The sequence below is a fragment of the Canis aureus genome, chromosome 6 (genome assembly GCF_053574225.1).
Source record: "Canis aureus isolate CA01 chromosome 6, VMU_Caureus_v.1.0, whole genome shotgun sequence".
NCBI classification, from domain to species: domain Eukaryota; kingdom Metazoa; phylum Chordata; class Mammalia; order Carnivora; family Canidae; genus Canis; species Canis aureus.
Window position 1 is genome coordinate 10,914,652 of NC_135616.1, and position 24,131 is coordinate 10,938,782.

The 24,131-nt window shown below is 44.0% G+C and overlaps 1 protein-coding gene across 2 annotated transcripts; it reads right to left on the reverse strand.

Moving 5' to 3' along the window:
- Positions 1-14,543: 14,543 nt before the first annotated feature.
- On the reverse strand, positions 14,544-23,300 carry TGIF1 (TGFB induced factor homeobox 1). 2 transcript variants are annotated; one of them, XM_077900160.1, is made up of 4 exons: positions 23,052-23,300; positions 22,204-22,523; positions 16,406-16,632; positions 14,544-15,616 (listed from the first exon to the last, which is right to left on the reverse strand). In XM_077900160.1, exons 2-4 carry the CDS (start codon positions 22,217-22,219, stop codon positions 15,041-15,043), a joined length of 819 nt encoding a protein of 272 aa, XP_077756286.1. In that variant the 5' UTR covers positions 22,220-22,523; positions 23,052-23,300; the 3' UTR covers positions 14,544-15,040. The 2 variants fall into 2 exon arrangements, with proteins under 2 accessions (XP_077756286.1, XP_077756285.1); XM_077900159.1 differs by having other exon boundaries at positions 22,741-23,300.
- Between the last annotated feature and the right edge of the window lie 831 nt (positions 23,301-24,131).

Below are 24,131 nucleotides of genomic sequence, written 5' to 3' on the forward strand. Positions count from 1 at the left end.
ATGAAGCTGCTATAAACATTCATGTAGACATAAGTTTTCAACTCTTTTAGGTCAATACCGAGGTGCACAATCACTGGATCCTATGGTAAGAGTGTGTTTAGCTTTGTCAGAACTGCCAAACTGTCTTCCAAAGTGGCTGTACCATATTGCATTTCCAACAACAATGAATCAGAGTTCTGTTGTTCCATAGCCTCATCAGCACTTGGTGATAGCAGCATTGTAGATTTTTGCCACTCTAATAGCTGTGTAGTGTTATTTCATGTTTGTTTTAATGTACATCATTTGGTTTGTTGAAGTCCATCTTGGATACTTGTATGTGGTGCTATGGACTGAATTTGTGTCTCCCACAAATTGTCTAAATTGATAGACAATGTCTGTCTGTATGTTGAATAGACAGACATTTCTCCAAAGAAGATATGGAAAGGGCCAATAAGCACATGAAGAGATGCTCAGCATGACTAATTATTAAGAAATGCAAGTCAGAACCACAATTAGACACCACTCGTACCCATTAGGATGACTACTATCAGAAAACAGAAACTAGCAAATGTTGATGAGGATGAGGGAGATGTTTGTGCATCGCAGATGGGAATGTGGAAAACAGTATGATAGACCTCAAAAAATTAAAAATAGAAATACCATATGACCCAATAATTTCTCCTCTGAGTATATACCCAAAGAATGGAAAACAAGGTCCCAGAGAGATGTTTGTACATCCACATCCATAGAAGCATTATTCAAAATAACCAAAAGGTAGAAGCAACCCAGTGTCCATCATCATTCAGGACACCTGGGTGGCTCAGTTGGTTAAACATCTGCCCTCAGCTCAGGTCATGATCCTAACCTGACCTGAGGGTCTTGAGATTGAGCCCTACATTGGCTCCGTGCTCAGCGGGGGCCTGCTTCTCCCTCTTCCTATGCCCCTCTCCCCCTCCTCATGCTCTCTCTCTGTCTGTCAAATAAATAAATAAATAAATAATTTTAAAAAGTCTTAACTTAAAAAAACCACCCCCCCCAAATGGAATATCATCCACCTTTTAAAAAAGGAAGGAAATTCTGCCCCATGCTACAACATAGAAGAATCTGGAAGACATTATGCTGAGTGAAATAAGCCAGTCATAAAAGGGACAGATATTGTACGATTCCACTTAAACGAGACTTAGAGAATAATCAAATTCATGGAGACAGTAAGTAGAATACTGGTTAACAAGGGCTGGAGGCAGGGGGAATGGGAAGTTATTGCTTAATGGGTACAGAGTGTCAGTTTTGCAAGGGTTCTGGAGATGGATGATGGTGATAGTTGTGCACCAGCACAAATATACTTACGGCCACAGAACTGTACACTTACAAATGGTTAATGTGGAGGGTGCCTGGGTGGCTCAGTAGGTTAACTGTCCGACTCTATCTCAACCCAGGTCTTGATCTCAGGGTTGTGAGTTCAAGCCCCATGCCCAGGGTGGAGCCTACTTTATTTTATTTATTTATTTATTTATTTATTTATTTATTTATTTATTTGAGCCTACTTTAAAATAAATGATTAAGGGCAGCCTGGGTGGCTCAGCGGTTTAGCACCGCCTTCAGCCCAGGGCCTGATCCTGGGGACTCGGGATCAAGACCCATGTTGGCCTCCCTGCATGGAGCCTGCTTCTCCCTCTGCCTGTGTCTCTGCCTTTCTCTCTGTCTCTGTGTCTCTCACGAATAAATAAAAATAAAATCTTTAAATAAATAAATAAATAAATAAATAAATAAATAAATAAATAAATAAAATGGTTAAAATCGTAAACTTTATTTTATATGTTTTTTACCCCAATTCCCAAAAGAATAAAATACTATCATATAATAACTAAGTACCCTAAGAAAGAAAGAATTACTTTTTCGTAAATGTCTACAGGTCTCTGAAAAACTGAGGGTCACTGGAGGGAAGGGAGATAGGGAGATGGGGTAACTGGGTGATGGACATTAAGAAGGGCATTACACTGGGTATTACATAAGACTGGTGATTACCGACCTCTACCTCTGAAACCAATGATACATTATATGTTAATCAATTGAATTTAAATAAAATACAAAAATTAAAATAACATACTCTACCAAAAATTTTAAATAAATAAATACTGCTTTACCAATAATCTGCTGTGTTTGTACAATGTTCAAGGAAGGGGAAATGGCTTTCAGGGAGGATCCAACATGTGTCAACAGCAGAGCTTCCCAAGTCGTCTGTTTCGACCTGTAAAGTGACCAGCTAAGGAGCACTGAGTGCTCAGCAGGCCTTGGAGCCCCAGGCAAGGTTGGGGGCAGCGGAGTCCCCACAGATGCTCCCCAGGCTTGAGCTAAATGTAGTTGTACATGCTAGACAACATGATCACTTTCTGTGTTTGCCATGGGAAGAAAGGATTGAGAAATTCTGCACTACCAACGCATTTTAATGGTTCTCAATCCATGAAAATAATTTATCAACCATGCTACTTTTATGAACTGCAATCCTATCTCAAATTTCCATTTCCAGAAAAGGCTGTGCAAAAACTAGTTTGGATGCCTCTTAATCTAAGTTTGGGTCTGACAATAGGGTAATGTGCACATTGGCTTTGATAACAAGAGGGCAGTCTTCACCAACATTCCCTACATGTGGGTTTGAGGATTGAGCCAGTTACATTTGATTGTAAATGGATCTAGACCAGGATTTCCTATTTTGGGCTCCAACAGGTAAGCTCGCGACCTCAGCCGGCTGCTGTCATGGTCTTTTGACTTCTAAGGACAGAAGGCAAAATGCAGGTGGAAGGACGGATATATCCTTCACCAAAGCCATACATGGTCCCATCTCTCTCAACTCTTAACATCACAAAATGTTGGCACCTGTTCGGACTTTCTCCAGTGCCAGCCTGTGGCTTAGTTGGGGTGAACCCTTCAACACATACTGACAATGAGGACACAGAAGAAAGGGGGAAGGAAGGGCAACCTGAATTTCCTTTCCTGCTGTGTCTTCACTCAGACCTTTAGCAGCATTGAAGGGGCCTGGCTCTTCCATGCTTCCCTCACCTTGCCTTCATTTCAGAGGCTCTGGCCATAGAATCTGGTAACTTACCAGTTGGAAACAAAGTCTGGGGTGGGAAATACAGAAGTGGACATGTGATGTGCAGTTGCAGGCTCTCTGGAGAGCCCTGTGCTTGGTATAATGCTCTGTGAAAATTCTGAATAATTGTACCTTTGTATTTGTGTTTTGTAGGTGAAGTCCAGTGGAACAGTGGATGTTCATAAGCAGAGGAGTCCTTCTGGCTCATTCTCGTGTAGCGCACCACCCCCATGCCCCAGGAGCACAGGACTGCAGTGGACTCACTGGGGATCCCCACTGGAGACAGTAGGATGTCACTGAGATGTCACTCTCCACGCGTCAGTCTCCAGCGAAGAGCAGTCACGACAACTGGGCAGGTCTGGCACTCTGCACTCCTCTGTTCCCCTCCACCTCCCTCTCAGGGCATGACCCCACTGGGGGCCCCCCTGCCTCCCCTCCCCCACCCTGCTGCATCACTTCTACCTGAAACAAAACACCTGGCCTCTCCAATTTAGTAGTTTAACACAGACTTTTCTCCTCCCTGGACAGAAGCATCGCCCCCTAAGTTTACAGTTCCCTTCTTGATAGCTTTGCCCAAAGAAAGGAGACATTTCATCATTTTGGGACCCAGTGGTAAACTTCTTATTCACATCTGTCACACAGTAGATCTTTTACCTATCCTTATGATGATCAGTATCTTGGGGGCCTTTTATTGATTTCAAATAAGCTACGTTGTAATCAGATCTACATGCATTATTGTTTATGTCCTTAGAGAGTTAGTGCTTTCAGGGGCTAAGCAGTTCATCTTATGTAACCCTAGCCTCCACTTTACTGGTGAGAAAACCAGCTTCCAGAAGCTAGTGTTATGCGGGCCTAGCCCAATGCTCAGTTCTTCTGGAGTCTAGCTCAGTGTTCTTCCTCCTGCACAAGAAAGCAGCTCCAGCTGTGGATCAAAGTCACAAAAGGCAAGAAGCCTGCAGGCTGATGAAGACACAGACACATGGTGGGGTGGAGCACTGAAGCTCCTGCACTCCTGACCCTTCTGGAGCTCACCCTATCTCACCCCTTCACCTGGCCGTTCATCTGTACCCTTCATAATGTCCTTTATAATAAGCTGGCAAACAGAAAAAGGGGATAAAGAAAGAGAAAAGGGAGAGCAAAGAGAGAAGAGTTGACGGAGTGACATCATCTCTGAGTAACTGGAGAATGAAACAAAAGCAAGACATCCATGAAGAGACAGATGAGGTTCTATTCGACTGGTTATTGTTTCTAGTAAGAGATCGACTGTGGTATATTAAAAATATTCTCTAAAGGATACACAAGGAGATGGGGGGACTTCAGGCTTGAGGAGGTCACATAGCCTGAAAAGGTTAAAGAGACAAACCCAGTTTTCTCATCTCATCTACATGTTCCACAAAAGTCCTTCTGCGTCTGAGAAAAAAAATGAAAAAGCATACCCCTGCTTCTGTTCCATAGTCATAACAAATTTAGCATCTTTCACTAGAATAACAAAAAACTCACAAAAGCAAGATGAGATCTCTTCAGAGTATTTCCCTTAAGTGAACCCAAAGGGAGGAGAGAGCAAATGTCTCTGGACGGTCAGTCCTACAGGAAGGAAGAACTGCTGTTATTTTGAACTTTGCAGAAATGATGCCCACAGTAAAGATTCTGCTTTGTGTGAGAGAGAAAGAGGATTGATTACCTGGTAAAAATTCAAACTGCTTTGTGAGAGAGATTGGATCACCTGGTTGTCAGCAGGAGGGCCTCCACTCTCTCCAGCCTACAACCCACCTCTGAAGCTTTCACACCATTTTCCTGTATAACAGAGAGAAGGAAGGAAGGTAGCACTAAGAGTGGGGGAAGGAGACCTGAACTGCTGCTATTGTAAAAGCTGGCGAGAGGCAGGGAGGAGGTGGGAGAAATAGGAGGGGTGGAGCCTGGCGGGTCTAGATCAAAGATGCAGTTGGCTTCGGAGCCTTCACCTGCCTGAGGCTTTGTGGAAGCAGGACTCTGAACCCAGCCCAGGTAAGGGGTGGGTATGTAGAGGTGGGTTCCTTCTATCTAACATGCAACAACATTTATTTGCAGGCCAATCTGCTTTGCTCTAAAGCTTTTTAAAGAGTTTCCTCTTTAGGTATTTATTTTTACCAAATTGAGAGGTGAAACCCAGGCTTAGCGAGATGCCAAATAACTTGCTTGAAACTTAACAAGTTCAGTTGTCTTTCTCCTACACCCCTGTTGTTCTGAAATACCTCTCAATGCAATGCCAAGAAAAAAAGCATTTTTATTATTTTTTTAAAAATATTTTATTTAGGGCAGTTGGTAGCTCAGCAATTTAGCACCGCCTTCAGCCCAGGGCCTGATCCTGGAGTCCCAGGATCGAGTCCCACATCGAGCTCCCTGCATGGCGCCTGCTTCTCCCTCTGCCTGTGTCTCTGCCTCTCTCTCTCTCTGTCTCTCATTTATAAATAAATAAAAATCTCTTTAAAAATTTTTATTTATTTATTAGAGAGAGAGAGGGGAGAGAGAGAGAGAGCATGAGCAGGGGGAGAGGCAGAGAGGGAAGCAGACTCCCCCACTGAGCAGGGAGCCCAACTTGGGACTCTACCCCAGGACCCTAAGATCATGACCAAAGTGCCTAAAGGCAGACACTTAACCGATGGAGCCAGCCAGGAGCCCCCAAAAAAGCATTTTTTTTTATTTTTATTTTTTTTAAATTTTTTATTTATTTGTGATAGTCACAGAGAGAGAGAGAGAATGAGGCAGAGACACAGGCAGAGGGAGAAGCAGGCTCCATGCACCGGGAGCCCGACGTGGGATTCGATCCTGGGTCTCCAGGATCGCGCCCTGGGCCAAAGGCAGGCGCCAAACCGCTGCGCCACCCAGGGATCCCTAAAAAAAAAAGCATTTTAAAAAAAATTCAAATGCAGGGGCACAAATTTTTTTTTTTTTTTAACAAAATCTTGACGGCCAAAATTGTATGGGCTTTGACAGAGAAATGAAGCCCAAGGACATGTTATTGACTTGTAGTTGAGCTCCAAACGGATGAGAGACCAATTCAAAAAAAGAAGACTGGTTGTTATCTGACTATTCACTCTCGAGGTGGTGATACAATCTTGAGGTATAAATATATCTCGGGATCCCTTGGTAAGGGACATTGCTTTTTGTAACTCAAAAGTCCCAATCCACTGTCAGAGTCCCGATTGGTATTACCCAGACCTGTGGTCTGAATGCCATCTCTCTGGACAGAATATGATGCACTTACTAGCTGCCTTACTGATAACAGAATTCCCCTAAACTGAAGTGTGTCTTCCGGTTACTTCCAGCATCAGGCCACCAGGTGTTGATTTACATAATCACATAAATGTCGTTGCAAAGGAGCCTAAGAACCCTCCCAATTCTCCATTGGCAGAGATTGAGTTACAAAAAGGAGTAACACCCCCCTCCCATACCTGGATGCAGGTTGGACATTGTGACAGTATGATCAGAGAAAACGCCCCTCAAGGAAAACATGCTGTTGTGTGAACCCAGTGTGCAGACATAGAAACAGGAAGGCTGAGATTAGAGTCTGCTTTACAGTTCTTTTGATGTTTCCGGAGCCAACTCGGGAAGCCCGGGAGGCTCTCAGGGAGCTGATCAAAGGTACCTCGGCAGGTTCAAGTTAACATGGACTTGGCGAATCAGGGCAGCACCTGCCTGCGAACAGCAACACGTTTCACCAAATAAAGCTAACCTTTTAGGCAAGCTTGGAGGTAGCAGTGCATTATAAAATGGGCACAAAGTTTTTTTCCTGCTGTATCTTGGGTCTCTGAAAGGGAAATAATGTTCTGCTCTGTTTTCTTTGCTTGGAGGTATTTATTATAAAGCTGACCCTTGCCCCCTGGTGTATACCATTTTAGACCTCTGGCTCTAATCAGCTTACATGGCCTTGTTTCCAAAAAGGTGGTATTTGGGGGTTGGAGGAGAGAAGAGTGGAAAGGCACTGTCATAAATCTTCACTTTCTATTTAAAACGGGTGTTACTTCTTGAAGCCATGCCTTCGACCTAGGGCAGTCCCTCATCTCTATTTGCGGAAATACAGTTTAAAAGACTTAACTTTTGTACATAGGTAATTGAAAGAAGTAGCACAGAGTAACCATAGATACCAGGTTGAGTCTAAAGTTTCTCTGAGTCAAAAAACAAACAAACAAACAAAAGAAGCCTCATCCCCAAAACAGACATGTACTAAAAAAAGGTAGTGACCTCAGGGTTGCAGGCTCAGAAAGCTGATCCTCAGAAAGGGAAATGAGATGCACTGAATCAGAGATTAGGTGTTAAGACTTACACAGAGAAGCTACAAAACAGAATTCTTGGCATTGGTGAGTTCATGATTTCAGGCCGTGGCTAGTCATAGGACTTAGGAAATCAAGAAGATGTGTCAGATCCTGCAAGTCAACCTGAAAAGCAGACATGGCCAAAAAGTAAAGCAATGGGGGATGGCAGGGAGTTTGATAGACAGCAGAAAAATAAATTGAGGCATTTAGAAAATAAAACTTGTATATATATGATCATCTGACCAAAAAATTTTTATTGAACAACAGTATGATAAAAGTGGGACGATTCCAAGTGGTTTCGTTTCAGGCATAGTGTGTGGAAAGAGTGGTAGCCCATAGAATCACCTAATGAGTTGCAAATTTTTTGTTTTAAAGATGTTATTTATTTATTCATGAGAGATACATATAGAGAGAAAGGCAGAGACACAGGTAGAGGGAGAAGCAGGCTCCATGCAGGGAGCCCAACGTGGGACTCCATCCCAATTCTCCAAGATCATGCCCTGGGCTGAAGGCAGGCGCCAAACTGCTGACCTACCCAGGCATCCCATGAATTGCAAATTCTATTAGCCGATAATCACAGATGAGTTAAACTTGGATGATGAGTGCCAGTTTCCTTAGCTACATAATGGGAATAACATCTCTCCCACCAGGGTTGTGAGGACTGAAAGAGATATGCCCATAAACGGTATGATAACTAGTAAAATACTAATAAAATAAGTAACATAACGTGTTCAATAAATATTGTTTCTTTTCCTTTCCTGATTAAACTCACATTTTTCATTGCAATATTTGGATTTACAGATGATACATTTATAGAAAACATTACAATCAGAAGGACTATTGATTAGAGAATTTAAAATAAGTAATGTTCCATATTGTGGAGATTTATGATATGCATAAGCAGGAGGGAAAAAAGTGTTAACTAATGTAATACATATTGGCTTTTCACAGAATCATTTGAGTAAATCAAATTTCAAAACAAAAATCATTGACAAGAACTTTAAAGCAATAAAACATTAATGATCAGATAGGGTAACAAGTCAAAAGGTAATGACAGGTTTTTTTTGAAAGGCATATATTAAAAGTTAAATGACTGCTTTTTGCTTATCTATTTATAGTTTCTGCAAGCTCTATACTCACATTAAAACTATAAAATATCATTTATAAATTTATAAAATTATATAAAAAATATATGCAATACTCTGAAACAAGGTGGAAGAGCTTATGATCCTAAAATTCTTATGATATCAGATCATAAAACTGATTGATCCAACCAAATGTGAATATATTCAAGTTTCACTAATTTAATTTATAAAGACAATAGTTTGGAATATTAAAAAAAAAAAAAAAAACCCAAGCTCGTAAAGCTTCCTAAGGTAACAACTTCTCTCTCGTTCCCTCTCTGCCCCTGCCTTTTTTTTTTTTTTTTTTAAGATTTTACGTATTTATTCAGGAGAAACACAGAGAAACAGGCGTAGAGCATAGGCAGCAGGAGAAGCAGGCTCCATACAAGGAGCCCGATGTGGGACTCGATCCCAGGATTCCGGGATCACACCCCTAGCCAAAGGCAGACGCTCAACCACTGAGCCATCCAGGAGCCACAGTAACAATGTATCTTCTGAAATCCTTCTAAGGTTTCATTTTCCTTATCTATATGTTATTAGTCAAATGTCTGTAAATATATAAATATAAATTCTATATATCTAAATATCTAAATAAATTCTATAAATATATATAATGGGATATATATATATATATATATATTTTCTAATTCTGAGTGAATTCCTATCATGGAATTTGATTTCATTTGCAGGTCAACCACACAGCACTTCAAAGGTTGTAATTCTAGTGGGGTCTATAAAACATTTCATTCAAAAAGTATTTCCTGGGATCCCTGGGTGGCTCAGTGGTGATCCGTCCAGTGTGATCTTGGAGTCCCCGGATCCAGTCCCACATTGGACTCCCTGCATGGAACCTGCTTCTCCCTCTGCCTAGGTCTCTGCTTCTCTCTCTCTCTGTGTCTCTCAGGAAAAAATAAATAAAATCTTTTAAAAAAAATCAAAAACTATTTCCTTGACATTTAATGAGACCCTTGTAGTACTTATTGCTGCATTCATCATTTTATCATACTTTCCCCATTATTAGCTGTCTTCTTATGACCATCAGCCATAAATTATTGCTATTTCTTTGGTCACAAAGTATCTATTGAATATTTTTTCAGTCTTTGAATCATAAAACTCATCTCAGATGGGCAGTCTGTTTTCAGTAGGTCAAGATTTGACACATTCTTCTCTTAATGAACTTAATGTGACCTAAAACCTGATTTCTGAACATCGCATTTTACTCTCTGGCCAAGTCTCCAAAGATGAACTTTATTTTTTCATTTAATACAAATGCATGGGGATCCCTGGGTGGCGCAGCGGTTTGGCGCCTGCCTTTGGCCCAGGGCGCGATCCTGGAGACCCGGGATCGAATCCCACGTCGGGCTCCCGGTGCATGGAGCCTGCTTCTCCCTCTGCCTGTGTCTCTGCGCCTCTCTCTCTCTCTCTCTGTGACTATCATAAATAAATAAAAATTAAAAAAAAAATAAATAAAAGTTTACCAGAGGGAAAACATGTGTTTAAAAAAAAAATACAAATGCATGTTTATCTTCCTGCAGTATTAGGTCTACTTGTCAGTGGCTTAGTTTTACATGGTACATGGACTATATGTATACTTCAGTATGAACCCAGTGTCAAATATCAAATTTATTTAAAACTCTAATTGACTAAGTTGACTTAGATGATAACTCTACATCAAATTACTTTTTTTTTTTTTAAACCAAAACTGTCTGATACCTCAACAAAAAGCAAAAGAACACTTTTTTTAAGGTTTGGAGAAAGAATGAATGGCCAACTCCTAGTTTTCTCCTTATGTAGAGAAACTGGCTAATAAGCAAGCCACAGGTTTTTGGTTTGGGTTTTTTTTTTTTTTTTAAGCTTTCCAGGTCATTCCAATGTGCAGATAAACTTGAGAGCTCTTGATTTAGCATTTCAAAGTAACTATAGTGAAATTCTTGTTTCTAGTCACAGTGGAGTCATTGCTCTTCAGACTAACTTCCCTACAGAGAATAATAAAATGTCAACAAAAAAATTAAACAAAAAACTAATTGAAGGCCTGGGGAGTGACCAGCAGCAGGTAGAAACTGGAGGGTTGTTTGACTTAACGGAAGGGAACTTCAAGGGGTAAGATGTGCAGGTGTGGCTTGATGGCCAAGGGCCCCCTTCCTTCTTCTGAAGGCAAGAGTGGCAGAAAGCTGAAGCCTCAGTGGCCGGAGGTGTTAAGAACAGAACTGGAATTGGTGGAGCAGATGGAAAGTTAGAAGAGGAACCCTGCAAAGGAGGGAGCAGCAGAAGGAGCAGACCTCCAACTTGGAATCTAAACTCTGTCCCATTCCTTGGTCCACTTGTGCAGGGACATCCCAGTGGGCTCACGGAGAGGCAATAGTTGGAAGCTGAAAGAACTGATCGGACATTTGAGCTACTTTTTACTACAAGGAAGACAGATTTGAAGTTTCAGTCCAGCCAAATGAACTGCCTGCCGAAACAAAAATAACACTCTTCAGAGGAAGGTAGCAGAATCCAGAATATCCAGAATCCTTTTTACTTTTTTTAAGATTTTATTTATTTATTCATGAAAGACACACACACACACACAGAGGCAGAGACAGGCAAAAGAAGCAGGCTCCATCCCAGGAGCCTGACGTGGGACTTGATCCCGGGTCTCCAGGATCACGCCCCAGGTTGAAGATGGCACTAAACTGCTGAGCCACCCAGGCTGCCCCAGAATCCTTTGTAATGTATCATCTATAATGTCCAGCACACAGTAAAAATATCATTAAACAAGCAAATAATAATAATAATAATAATAATATGACCCTTCCTGAAGCAAAGTGCAGTCAAACTGACTGATTATGACATATTAATTAACAAATACTTTAAAACAACTATTATAAATAGCTTATAATATACTTGTAATTAATAAACTGATGAGGAAATGTCAATAGGGTAATAGAAATAATTTTAAAAAGAACCAGATGGGAATTATACATGTAAAAAATATAACTGAATGAAAATTCACTGGATGGGCTCAATAGCATTATTAGAGGCAGCAGAGGAGTCTGTGAATTAAAAATTACTTCATACAGGGGTATTTGGGTGGCTCAGTCAGTTAAGCATGTGCCTTTGGCTCAGGTCATAATCCTGAAGTCCTGGGATCAAGCCCTGTGTTGGGCTCCCTGCTCAGCAGAGTCGGCTTCTTCCTCTGCCTCTGCCCCTCTCCCCAACTCATGTGCTCGCTCTTCTCTCTCTCTCCCTATCAAGTAAACAAAATCTTTTAAAAGAAATTTCTTAATACAAATTATCGCGATGGAAAATAAAGAGAAATAAGCTCAAAGAAAAACAGAGCCAGGGGCATAAAGCACAATGTCAGATGATCTAATATAAATATACTGAGGTTCTGCAGAGAAGAAAGCAGAAAACAAAATTTAAATAATGGCCACAATTTCTCAAATTTGGTAAAAACAAAACATCAACCTACGGATGCAGTAAGTTCAATTTCAAGCAGGATAAGTAGAAAGAAAACCATACCTAAGGAGTCATAGTCAAACTGCTGAACTACAAAGATAAAAGAGCCAAAGAAAGACATCACAAAAAAGAGAGCAATGAGACCATTGATGTCTCATCCAAAATAATGAAAGTCAGAAAACAAATGCCTGTAAAGTGATGGAAAAAAAACAAAAAGCAAAAGCATCAACCCAGAATTCTATCTTTAGTGAAACTGTCCTTCAAAGATGAAAGTAAAATAAAAGTCATTTTCAATGAACAAAAACCGATGATTTGCACAATTCTCAAGGAAATTCTTGAACCTGAAGAGAAATGATAACATGTCATTTGGATCCACAAGAAAGAATGAAGAGCACCAGAAATGATAAATATTTAACAAAAATAAAAGACTGTGGCTTTATTTAGCCCAGGTGGCTCAGCGGTTTAGTGCCGCTTTCAGCCCAGAGCCTGATCCTGGAGACCCCGGGGTCCAGTCCCACATGGGGCTCCCTGCATGGAGCCTGCTTCTCCCTCTGCCTGGGTCTCTGCCTCTCTCTCTGTGGAGCCTGCTTCTCCCTCTGCCTGTGTCTCTGCCTCTCTCTTTCTTTATCTCTCATGAAGGAATAAATAAAATCTTAAAAAAAAAAAAGGAATAAATAAAATCTTAAAACAAAAACAAAAACAAAAACAAAAAAAAAAAAGGAAGAGTGAATTAACTATACTGTTGCAAGGTTCCATCTTTTGTTGGAAGGAAGCTGTATAACATTAACCCTGAATAGATTGTGATAACTTAGAGATGTATATTGTAATCCCTAGAACAACCATTAAAAAAAAAAAAGTGTAGTTCACAAGCCAAGAGAAAAATTAAAATGAAACAATAAGAATAGTCAGTTAACCTGAAAGAAGGCAAAGAACAGAGGGAGAAAAAAAAGCCAAAAATGGTACACTGAATCCAAACATATAAAAAATTATACTAAATATATATAATACTGTATGTTAGCTGGAATTAAAACTAAAACTTAAAAAAAGTAAACAAAAATTATATTAAATATAAATCAAGTGTATACACCAAGTAAAAGGCAGAGATTGTTAGACTAGGAAAAAAAAAAAAAGGAAGACCCAACAGTATCCTATCTAAAAGGGAAGAACTTTACACTAAAGCACAAATGGCTAAAATAAGTAAATGAAAAAAAAGATCACGTAAATACTAAGCACAAAATTCCTTTCTATTTGGCTTCAACATGGATAGTTATGTGGGCTCTTACATTTAGCATCCCAATTGTATTTACCTGAGTTTTTCTTTGAAATGGTTTACATTTATTACACACCAGTTATTATCAACCAGACTCTATAGTAACCTCAAAAGGGGGAAAAAAAAATCAAATAATAAAACACAATTTTGGAGGAACTTTTTTTAAGCCTTTGGACTTCATTTGACCTTTGACATTCTTCTAAATCACTCATATGATTCCTTCTCTCCCTCTGCTATGATTAATGAAACATTTTAACAAGGGAAGCCTTTCAGGATTTGCTGGTCTCCTTATCTCTACTCAAAGAATCTCAGCCTTTGATCTAGCTATTAGAGCAGGTAATGAGTCTTAGTCATCTTTATTTCACTTATATTTGCTATTTCTTTCCTTTTATTGGCTTTGTTATTTATTTCCTGTGACTCTGAGAGGGGAGGCCAGACCCCTCGTGGTTGAGATGCCTTTCCACCCATCACAGCTGGAGCACACCTTTTACCTCACTTATTTTTACTTACACCTCTTACTTTTCTTTATCAGTGTTGCTTTTCTATTTACAAGCCTTTGAGTTTAGCTCTTTCTACAGTAGGGACTTTAATAGGTTTACAAAATCAGACAAACTTCAATTTGAAAGAATTTTCTACATTCTTTCAACAGTACCAAAGCTCTGAGGCTGCCTCAAACATAGCCAGTTGATAGCTGGAGCAGGGCTGGAAAGAACATGACTGTAATAACAAAGAAACCTCATACTAAGCATGACTACAAAGAATGGTTTTGTGGCATGTGACAAATCTGGTCAACCATGTAAGTGAAAGGAACACCACCAATTCCCTTCTGGCTATCCTGGCTTCATACGGAACTGTCTATCCCAACAAACTCCACTTGTGTATGGCACCAGTTTTCACCAATGTGACCTTGGAAAATAAACCTTGTACACTAGCAATCTCATGGCAGACAGAACCCCATTGTCTTAATCACTTTCGATAATGTTTTAAGAGGCGATTTCTGTACAAATTCACACCATATTTGAATGGAGAGGCATAACTTAACTGTAGCACCTGATAAAGGTTATTTTAAAGGGCAACATGAGAGCTAAACACTGATGGAATGATTCATTTCAATTTGTCATGCAGTTTTAAGTTAAGATTTAAGGGCCTGCTTATGCCTCCTATCAAGAGTAAATATCACACATCCTGTTTATACGTACTGGCTTGTTGTCCACGGGTTCTTCAAAGAGCTAGTGACACCCCCCTAACTCACACTCCACCCTACCCCCAACTTCCTGCTCATTCAGTGCTATATTCCTACTCATTTTTAAGAAGTGCCTCCCTCAACAAAATACTCTGCATTACAGTAAATTTTAAAGAAAATACTTTATTATGTCATGAAAAAAAAGGCATCAATCAACTAGATTCATACTTATTTGAAAAAATTGAAAATTTATTAGACAGTATGTGGGCATCCTGTTCCACATGGGAATGAGAAGATGCTATACGTTCTCTAAGTATTGCACAGTCTGGAAAAAAAAAACCAACCAAAAAAAAAAAAAAAAAAAAAGGGAAAGGGAGAGAGAGAAAAAAAAAATCACATGATCTTGGGAACCATCTCACATTATGAATAATCTACCAAGAAACATTTAAAAAAGAAAACCCTCTGTTTCTACAGTAGCTTTGAGTTTATAGTTCTTGGAATGACTGTATTCCATTGAAGACATCTCAGTAACAGGAAGCTTCACTTTAGCAATCCCATGTGCAAATATTAATAAAAAAATATATAAAATAATGCAGTTTGTTTCTTGCCATCACCCCGGCAATCATAACATTTGTGAAAACTTTTCTTCTTGAAAATGGGTTAAGCTGTTAGTTTAGCCTGAAGCTCCATTTCTGCAGCCCTTTTGAGTGCAACATCCACTAGAAGCTGAAATCCACTAAAATCCTGGTTGAGGTCCGGTGGAGTAGGGGGAGGAGTGTTGAAAAGACCACTCTGTGGATTTGTACTTGGTCCGGATTTACATGTGTCCTCTGGGTACATGAGGGAGGTGTCTGTAAAGCTGCTGGTTGCTATCTGCTGTATATCTGTGTTTTGTCCCACACCAACTGGCTGGCAGAGAGAGAAAGGCATGTCTTTCAATGCAGTCACAGTGGTATGACAAATCACTGATGGACGAGCCAATATAGATCCTGGGGATGACGGCTTAGGGGACAGTGGCCTCCCGAGGGCTGGGTTTGGTCCAGCTGTACAGGAATGAAATGGGCTCTCCTCTAGAGCTGGTATGAAGTTTTTGATGCCCATTGCTGACTCCACAGAGCTCGCTTCAGAAATCTTGGCCCCACGGCGGGAAATTGTGAACTGATTTGGATCTTTGCCATCCTTTCTCAGCATGTCTGGGAGGAGCCTGCGGCGCGCGTTGATGAACCAGTTACAGACCTGAAATCAGATGGGTAATGTTTTAACGCTCAGCAAAAGTGTCCTGAGAACCTACCGTGGGATGCCTAATTGATCTCTCTCTTTGCATTAAAGAAGGCTTGAAAAGGCTTCTCGGAACTTCCAAAGTTATTTCAAGGTATTTGAGCTCAGCCAAGAAAGAGCTATTTCCTGCCATAAACCTCCTACTCTTCTAATACAAATTCCCCTTTTTAGCTCATCATCCTTAAGCCTTTTCAGGAGGAAGAAAAGGATAAAAATTCTCAAATGTCTGAAAATGATTTTAGGGAGGGGAGTTTACCCTTTAATGCTCCCGTATTAACCTACTACCTACTGCCCCAGCATGCAAGTTAATCAACTACAGGAAAACTTTTCCTGGATGAATAGGGCCACTCCTCCCAGTTACTGATTTTTCCCAGTTCAAATGACTGTGTCAACAGACATAACAAGAATTACCTCACTGAAGTCTGTCCTTGTTTAAATATCAAACCAGTTTCCTGGGCAATAGAGGAAGATTTAACCTCCTCTTTATGTTTGGTGCATTAAAAAAGGCTCTCTTAGGCCTGAAAGGAAATGCTATTTGACAGATGACTGTCAAGTGTTTCTGTTTCTCTAAATAGCCAGTTATTAACTTTTAGTACTATAAAATTTACAAGAGAAAAATATTCTTTTTTTTTTTTTTTTGAGTGGGGAGGCATCTAATGATCTGTTATTACAGGAATGCAATAAAATGACTTTGGGAAGCAAAGGAAACAACGCATGTGCATACACCTCAAGTTCTTCTTCCTTTACCTGTAGTGTAGACAGGTGTGTTTGCTGGGACAGTAATGCTTTCTCTTGCTCTGAGGGATAGGCATTGTATCGGTGCTCATACAGCCAATCGCGGAGAATCTGAACAGATTCCTTGGGCAGGTTGCCCCTTCGCCGTCTCTTGCCTGCGCCAGCAGAGGAGGAGAGGTCCAGGGGGATGTCCATGTTGTCATCATCCTCTGTCTCACTGCCTGATGCTGCAACGACACCTAGGAAAGGACAAAGGCAGGCCGTCAACCACTTTTATCAGGGGAGCACCTACTGCAAAGCTTATCTCTTCTGTGTAACCATATTGTCCTAACTACTGAAAGCCAAGTGAAGGACCACAGTTCTCTCTTTAAGTATCAGAGCTCGTGTCAAATTCTCAAGGGTAATCTGACTAGTAGCACATTATAGATTCTCAACCAAGTGTCAGAAGCCCTTTCATACCCACTTTCCTGTACAATTTAACTTCTCACATTCCTTTTGAGTGATGCTCGGAAAAGTCTAGTGCACCAGAAGAGACACAGCTGTACCCAAAGTGAATCATCTGTCACATGTGAAATAGTAAAGGTGCTACAGCAGATGGAATATATCTAACAACCTTCTCTTTGAGGTCATTGCTAGCTTAGGAAAGACAACCCAAGTGTCCTAATGTACATTTTAAATGCTACTCTTCCTCCTTCTTCCCTTGAAGGTTTGAAATAAAAGGGCAGAGTCCACACTTAACCCAGTTAATATTCTTTTTCTTTTAAAGTAGGGTCGAGGCCCACTTACAAGAGGTTAGAACTCACCACCCTGAGATCAAGACCAGAGCTGAGATCAAGAGTCCGACGCTTAACCGACTGAGCCACTCAGGTGCCCTAAACCCAGTCACTATTCTACAGGTCAAATTTTCCTGCCAACTCCTTGGTCATTTTTTTCATTCATACATTTATTCAAAACTAGACACCTACTTTTAATGGACAACACTGGTCATTTTTTACTAAATACAACCACTGAAGTTTTTTCAGTTTCATTACACAAAAATATTTTTCTACTCTTAGTACTTGAGTCAGAGGTCAAAAGATGCTGGTACTGAATAAATTTTTAAATTGATCTATAAATTTCAACTGGCAGTTTAATCAGAACCTAGAATACTAGATACCAAGAAGTAGAGTTCAGTCTTAAATTATTACATGACAAAGAAAACTGAATTTGCACCCGCAGAGGAAACTCTTTTGTCTGTAAGTACTTTAATCCCACCAGAAATTTTAAGAATTCACAGCCATAGGGAATATCTACATCACATATAATAGACTGAGGGTCAACAAAAATTCAGACTAGGCCCTTTTAACATTTAAATATAATTCTGAACTTTAAAACATTTAAATTACAAATGCTATAAACCCTTCCCCCCCTTTCAAAAGGACAACTGGCAACCCTGAATGACTAAACAAAAATATTCTCTATTTTGAAAAGGATCTCGAATTTTTAAATTGTAAATGAATTACAAATTATGGCATGCTTGAAAATGCCAGTATTTCTATAAGAAAAATTAAAATAACAAGAAACTGAAAGGTATGCATTCTTAGCTTTGTTGATGCAATTCAGAGTGGCTTACCTCGAAAAAAAAACCCCAGAATATTCTACATAGTAATAAACCACTTGATCCATTAAAAATTCTTTTTTCAATCCAACCTTTTAAAACATTTTTAACACTCAAAAAGCTCCTCATCCCAAGATTTGTTGATGAGTTAGTTCAATTGAGCCTGACTTTACTTAGGAACACGTTTTTAGTTTTGGACTGCAGGGGGCAGACAGTGCTGGAGGGAGTGTCCACAGAAAAGGCAGAACTTTCCAAAGACAAAGTAAAGCAAGTTCTAACAAAAGAGTAGGATGATCTTGCAAATTCACTTTAGCTCAAGGCTTAACAAGTACCCATCAATAAACCGCACAAGAATCCTAAGTTTTAACCGTTGTGTATTTGATATTCCCTTCCCCGAAGATTGCATTAAACTGCTTACAAAAAAAAAAAGAAAAAAGTCTTTATAAAAAGAGGCGCACTTAAAACTGAAAGTGCTTTCACCATAGAAAAGATGAGAAACTTTTAAAACCTCTGTGGAAATTTGAGTAAAGAGCTATTAATAAAATGCCTTCAGAAATTATAAATGAGTTCCTGTTTTACATTTACTTTGATAAATAACTCTAACTTTTAAAAATGTGTCAAGTAATTGAATGACTAAGGCAAATTTGAATACAGCAATTTGTTTAAACTCTTCAACGCCTGAAAACCCAGACATTCTTCTCCAGGCTAGAATCCCCCTCCCCCTCTTTCAACTAGAGAAGTGTGAAAATTTCCTCATGCACAGTGAATTCCCAACTGTAAGTTGATAATAACAAAGAGTTTGAGACAAACAAACAAACAAACAAAAAAAAACCCCCGAAGCCTGCCCTTTGATCTGCTGCTTAGTTTGACAAGAAGCCTGATCTCTCAAAATAGGTTAGCCACACACAAAAGTCGGTTTCAGTTAAGCAACACCAAAGTGCAGTGCGACTTCACTCTGTTCTCAGTCCATTTAAATAAATGAATGCCAGGCTTCTGGACCTCTTAACAAATATTTCCAATATGTGCACAAAAGCTGAAGTAACAGGAAGTTAAGACTTGAAGTTCCTTGGCCACACCAGCTGATATTTCACTGCAGCAAACCACGTTTGCTGCTGTCAGGACTGTTTTCATTAAAACTCTCCCTCCGGATTGTGGCTCAGCTCGGAAAAACAAAAAGACTTTTCCACGTTACTCATTTCCTATTGTAACAGAGCTTTTGAAAAGTTTCCCGGTTACCACTTGTTTCCAAAGGTCCTGCTCTGCTTACACTTAAAAGAAAAAAAAAAAAAAAAAAAAAAGTGGTGGTGGTGGGGGAGGGGGAGGGGGAGGGGATCACAAGGCTCTTTTACTCCATCCACATACAAGGAAATGTTTAGAAAGCCACAAGATGGCCTGTGGATCCCACGGTTCTAAAAATCAATCTTTTCCTGATAGGAACTGGGGTTGGGGGTGGCGAGGGAAGGCCAGAGGCCGTGGCTGTGAAGTTGGGACTTTTTAGAAGAGCCTAGAAAAGGATCTAGAAATAGGAATAATCGAAGGAAAAGTTGAAGTAGACCATCAGGAAAAAGGAAACGTAGCCTAACAAGTCTCCTGATTAGAATATCTCCGGAGATGCCACGGGAACCGTGGTCAACATCCCAGGCACAAACTCCAAGGTGCACTTGGCTGGACCCGGCCGTGGAGCAGGTCGAAAGCAAGAATTGCAAATTGTCAGAAACTAGCAGCAAAGAAGACGTCGGGGATTTTCCTCCCTGAATCTTCTTTGCTGGTCTTAAAGCCACTTTGTGGGGTGGGATCTCTTTGATATCCTCCGCTTTCTCGAGGCCAGACAACTACGATCACAAACCACGCTTACCAAATCCCGGGCCCCCGAGTGCTTTTGTTTGCAAGAAAACTTGAAAAGATTTCCACAGACTTATCAGACAAACCGTGCAACTCCACAAGCCAGGCTGGGCAGAGCTCTCCCCGGCTCCTGGGCTGAGCCGACCCGCAACGCGGGCCCCCTCCGAGGTCGTTTTAGGAAAGCGGCGGGGAGGCAGGCCGCGGGAGGACGGCGGGCGGGAGGAGCCCGGGCGGGAGCACTGCCGGAGAGCTTTTGTTCTTGCGCTGAGCTCGCCCCTCCAGCTGCACGTCCCGAGGACTTCGGGAGTTTCAGATTACAAGGAGGAACGAGAAATGGTGCCGTGAATCTCGGGGGTCTGCCCACCCTCAATAGTATTTGCCGGGAAAACCTAAAAAGGGAAAGAAGCCGGGCAATCTCAGCAGTCTCGGCTCCCCCGCACAGGCTCTGAACCAGTCGCAAAGTTTCCCTTCCTACACGTCACCTTTCATTGTTTCCAGGAGTCGGCGCTCGGTAGCAGGACCTCGCGCGCCCGGGGCCGCTGACCCCGAATGTCCCCACCCCGCGGCCGGCGGGTCCCAGCCTCGTTCCCCGGCTGGGAGCGGGGGATGGGGGGGGGGATGGAGAGAGAGCGGGAGGCACCCCGGGGGGGCTCCCGGGAAGGACCGGGGGCGCTGGAGGCGGGGGGGGGGGGAGACGAAGAGAGCGGGGGAGCGCCCCCGGGGGCTGCGGGGGAAGACCAGCCGGGCTTGATCAACACCTTGCCCGGCGCAGCCCAAACAATGGGGGGGGAGCCCGCCCCCGGCGGAAACGCAGCTTTGCTTGCGGCTCCTAAGCACCTCTCTGCAAAAACAAAACCCCAACTGAACGCCGTCAGCAGCGCCAGGAGAGGGAGGCCGCCTTCCACTACGGATCCAGACCCCGGCGGAGGGGACACGGCCTTGCAGGCGCTCCCCGCTCGGTTCCTTCCCAGCCCCGTTACGTAGCCGAGCCTCTAAGCCCTCAACATGCTCTCGGAGCCCTCCCACCAACTCCGATGAGTGCCCCAGCTCTTGACGTTTTAATTTTACTTTCGCTGGGGAGGCACCGGCTGAGAAGCTCCGCCTGAGAAGCCACCAGCCCAGAATGAAAGGGAACAGAACTCCAAGGTGGAAAAACGTGGCCGAAGGGACCCCCTCGGGTAGAAGGCTGCCCCACTAACAACATTGGGCTTCTAACTGCACGGGCTGGAGGAGTCTGAAAGAATGTGGAGTTACAAAAACTCCGGACGCTCCTGGGCATGCGCAGCAGCTCCCCCCCCCCCCCCCCCCGCCGCCCCCGCGCTGCCTTCCCCGAGCGATTAACTTCTGTTTTGAACCACTCCACATAAATCACAACAGAAAAGCCAACTCTGGCTCGCCACGGAACGTTCGGGGTACCTCCCAGCCAGGGGCTCAAAAGTTTAACTTCAAAAGGGAGTTAACTTCTTTTTTTTTTTTTTTTGGCCTTTCGTGGGGGTGGGTTTCTTGTTGCCGGTTTCTCCCTTTCTGTGTATTTTGTTTTTAAACCAGACTGACGGCAAGTTTTAGTTGTAACGCGTCCAGGACGCTTCGTGGAAACAATGACAGGCTCGCTCTGTGCACTTACAACCAAGCCTGCTTGTCACACTTGGACTCGTTCGGACTCCACGCCGCGGTAAGCGGCTCGCCCTCCGTCCTAACTCTTCATCTCGCCCCAAATCCATCGTGGGAAAACTTTGAGAGGCTGGGAGTTTCTAAAAGTCTTAACTTTGCAAGGCCACCGACGCCCCAGGGCGGTGTGGGGGCCCGAGCTGCATTCCTTCGATCGTGAAAACACCCCATCCCCAGTGAGGAGGGTGCCCGGGCCCAGCTGCGGGGGAGGGAGTGGGGGCCCAGGAGCCCAACTTTCAGACAAAGGCGCCTCCGCTCCGCAGTCCCGGCCGCCCCGGGTCCCGGCCCGGAGAATCGGGGTGGGGGTCTCCCCCCGCCCGCCGACCCCGGCCCCCATCTCGGCCCGCGAGGACCAGCTAGAAGCCACGCGGCCGCCCCGCGGAGCGTGGGGGTGTCGGCGGAGACAATGAAACTTGGAGGCGCACAAACAAGGCGCTGAGCGTGTTTCTTGACAACGTGCCAGCAGCGTGGAGAGGCCCGTCTCCCCACAACAGCCCCTCGTGTTGTGTCTAGGAGGAAAACGGCAACTGCCATTGCAGACGCAGCCCCAACAAAGAGAAACGGCCGCGGTTCCTGCCCGAGAGCCCCGGGGCTGAAAAGTCCCCCAAGTCCCTCTCGCCCCAAGCCCGGCGGGGCCCGGCGAGCACGTTTCCCCGGGACCCGGGACCCGCGCCCACGGCCGGCCCAGCCCACGGAGGCTTACCTTTCTTGCTCTTCATTCTGGAGCTCCCCTTCCAGCGCGAGGCGATGCTGGGGTCTCGAGGGGCCAGGAGCGGGGCCGAAGGGGGCACGCGATTGTCCTCCTTCCCCGCCGACTCTCCCGTAACTTGTGGGACGCGCTCCAGCCGTTATTGCTAATCCAGGCGCTCGGATCCCAGGCGCCCGCTCCTCGGGTGGGATTCAAGTGACACTTGGGCGTCCTCCGGCCGGGATCTTCGGGCAGCCGGCTGGGGGCTCTCCCTCGCCCAACTCGCTCCCCTCCCCTCTCCTTTGTTCCCCGCTCCTGCTCGGCGTACCTCGGCGCTGTCAGAGTGAGAGAGGCGGAGAGGGAAGGTACAGGAGGTCCTGCCTCCGCCCCCAGCCGCCCGCCCCGTCCCCCTCCCGCCCCGCCGCTCCTCCGCCCCTCCCCCGCCCCTTCCAGGCCGGGAGGACGGCACCGAGCGCTCCGGCCGCGCGGCCGCTCTCCGCGCCTCCCGGGCCGCTGTCACCCGTCCCTCGTGGGGGCGGCGGAGCCCAGAACCTCGAGCCTTCCTCCTTGCCGCGCGCACGCCGCCCGCATCCCTCGCTCGGCGGCGGCGACAGCAGCCGAGCGCCCGGGTTTCTCCTTCGGGCCTTTCTTCCTGGGGCTGGCGAGGGTGCGTTTGGTTAGGAAATTGCAACAGATGGAAAAAGGCTGCCCCCTCCTCCACCCCAGGGAAGAAAAGGCTCCCCTCTCGTTTTTTGACAGCTGCCCCAAGCTCCACCGTCCCGGCTCTAGCCGCAGGAGAAGACAGCTGCTTCTGATTCAAGGGGCGGGGCACCGCAGGAAAAGTATTCAGGACAAGAACCAACTTCTTCCAGAATGCGCGGCTGCCATTGACACGCGGGCGCGGCGCGGCGCACCCTGCTCCTCCGGGGCTCTTCCTCCAACGGCGACGGCGGTGGGTGGGGGGAGGAGAGCGAGACACAGACACCCCAGGCAAGTGTCTGTTACCCCGGGCTAGAGCTGCGAGTTCCGGGCTGGATTGCAAGGCAGTTTCAAAATCTAACACGTTGCGGACAGACACTTGTCATGCTCACATGCTCTTTAAAAGTCTCAGCTTGGGGACTGCCCGGGCGCGCGCCCGCCCCGCTGCAAACACTCGGCCCGAAGCCCCCCCGCGCCCCACCCCGCCCCTCGCCGCGGACCCAGGCAGCTGCCGCCCTCAAGGAAAGGGGGCGACCACACGGGGGGCGGGGGGGCTGCTCCACTGTTTCGGTAAACAGTCTACTTTTAGGACTTGGTTAAGGGACCCCTTCTCCCCTCGCGTATTTCAAACAGAAACTGGCCATTGAGTAAACACATGTTCCTGTTGGTTTATTTTGGTTGCGAGTTGGGGCTCCAACAGGAGTTCCTTGATGAGATTACCCTGGTAAAGGACCAGATGCTGTTTGGCTGATTTCAAGAAACGCCTGCCTCCTCCCCGCCCTCCCCACTAGGTCCAGTTTTCTCGTGTGTGTCTCGTTGTTTTGAAGTAAACGAACTGTCGCATGTCACTGTAAGACTTTCCCCATCACTAAAAAAAAAAAAAAAAAAAGAGCCAAACCGTAAATAAGCCTAGCAGAGACGTCAGCGCCCGAGTCTGCCTCCAGTTTCGGCTCTGAGCTGTTTTTGTTTTGTAACCTCGATGGAGAAGCCGGCAGGAAAAGCTCCGTGGAAATAAGGTTAAACCCGAGGAGGACTCAGGCAGCCAAACGATGACTAACTAGACTTTGGAGCCTCTGTTTTAGGATTACAGCGAAAATTAAAGCCAGCCTCCCACCCACTCGCCGTCCTAAAAAAAAAAAAAAAAAAAAAAAAAAAAAAAAAAAAAGAAAGACACCCCGCCTCGAGAGTGAATTAGGGTTAGAGTTTACAAAGCTTGGGTGGTTTTACCAATTACAGGACTTAAA

Bases quoted from the DNA above. Each gene is read 5' to 3' on its own strand.
- TGIF1 (XM_077900160.1), bottom strand. The intron at 15,617-16,405 runs GTAAAGGAAGAA...ATCTGATTTCAG, and splicing joins CACACCTGTCTACACTACAG to GTCTGTAACTGGTTCATCAA.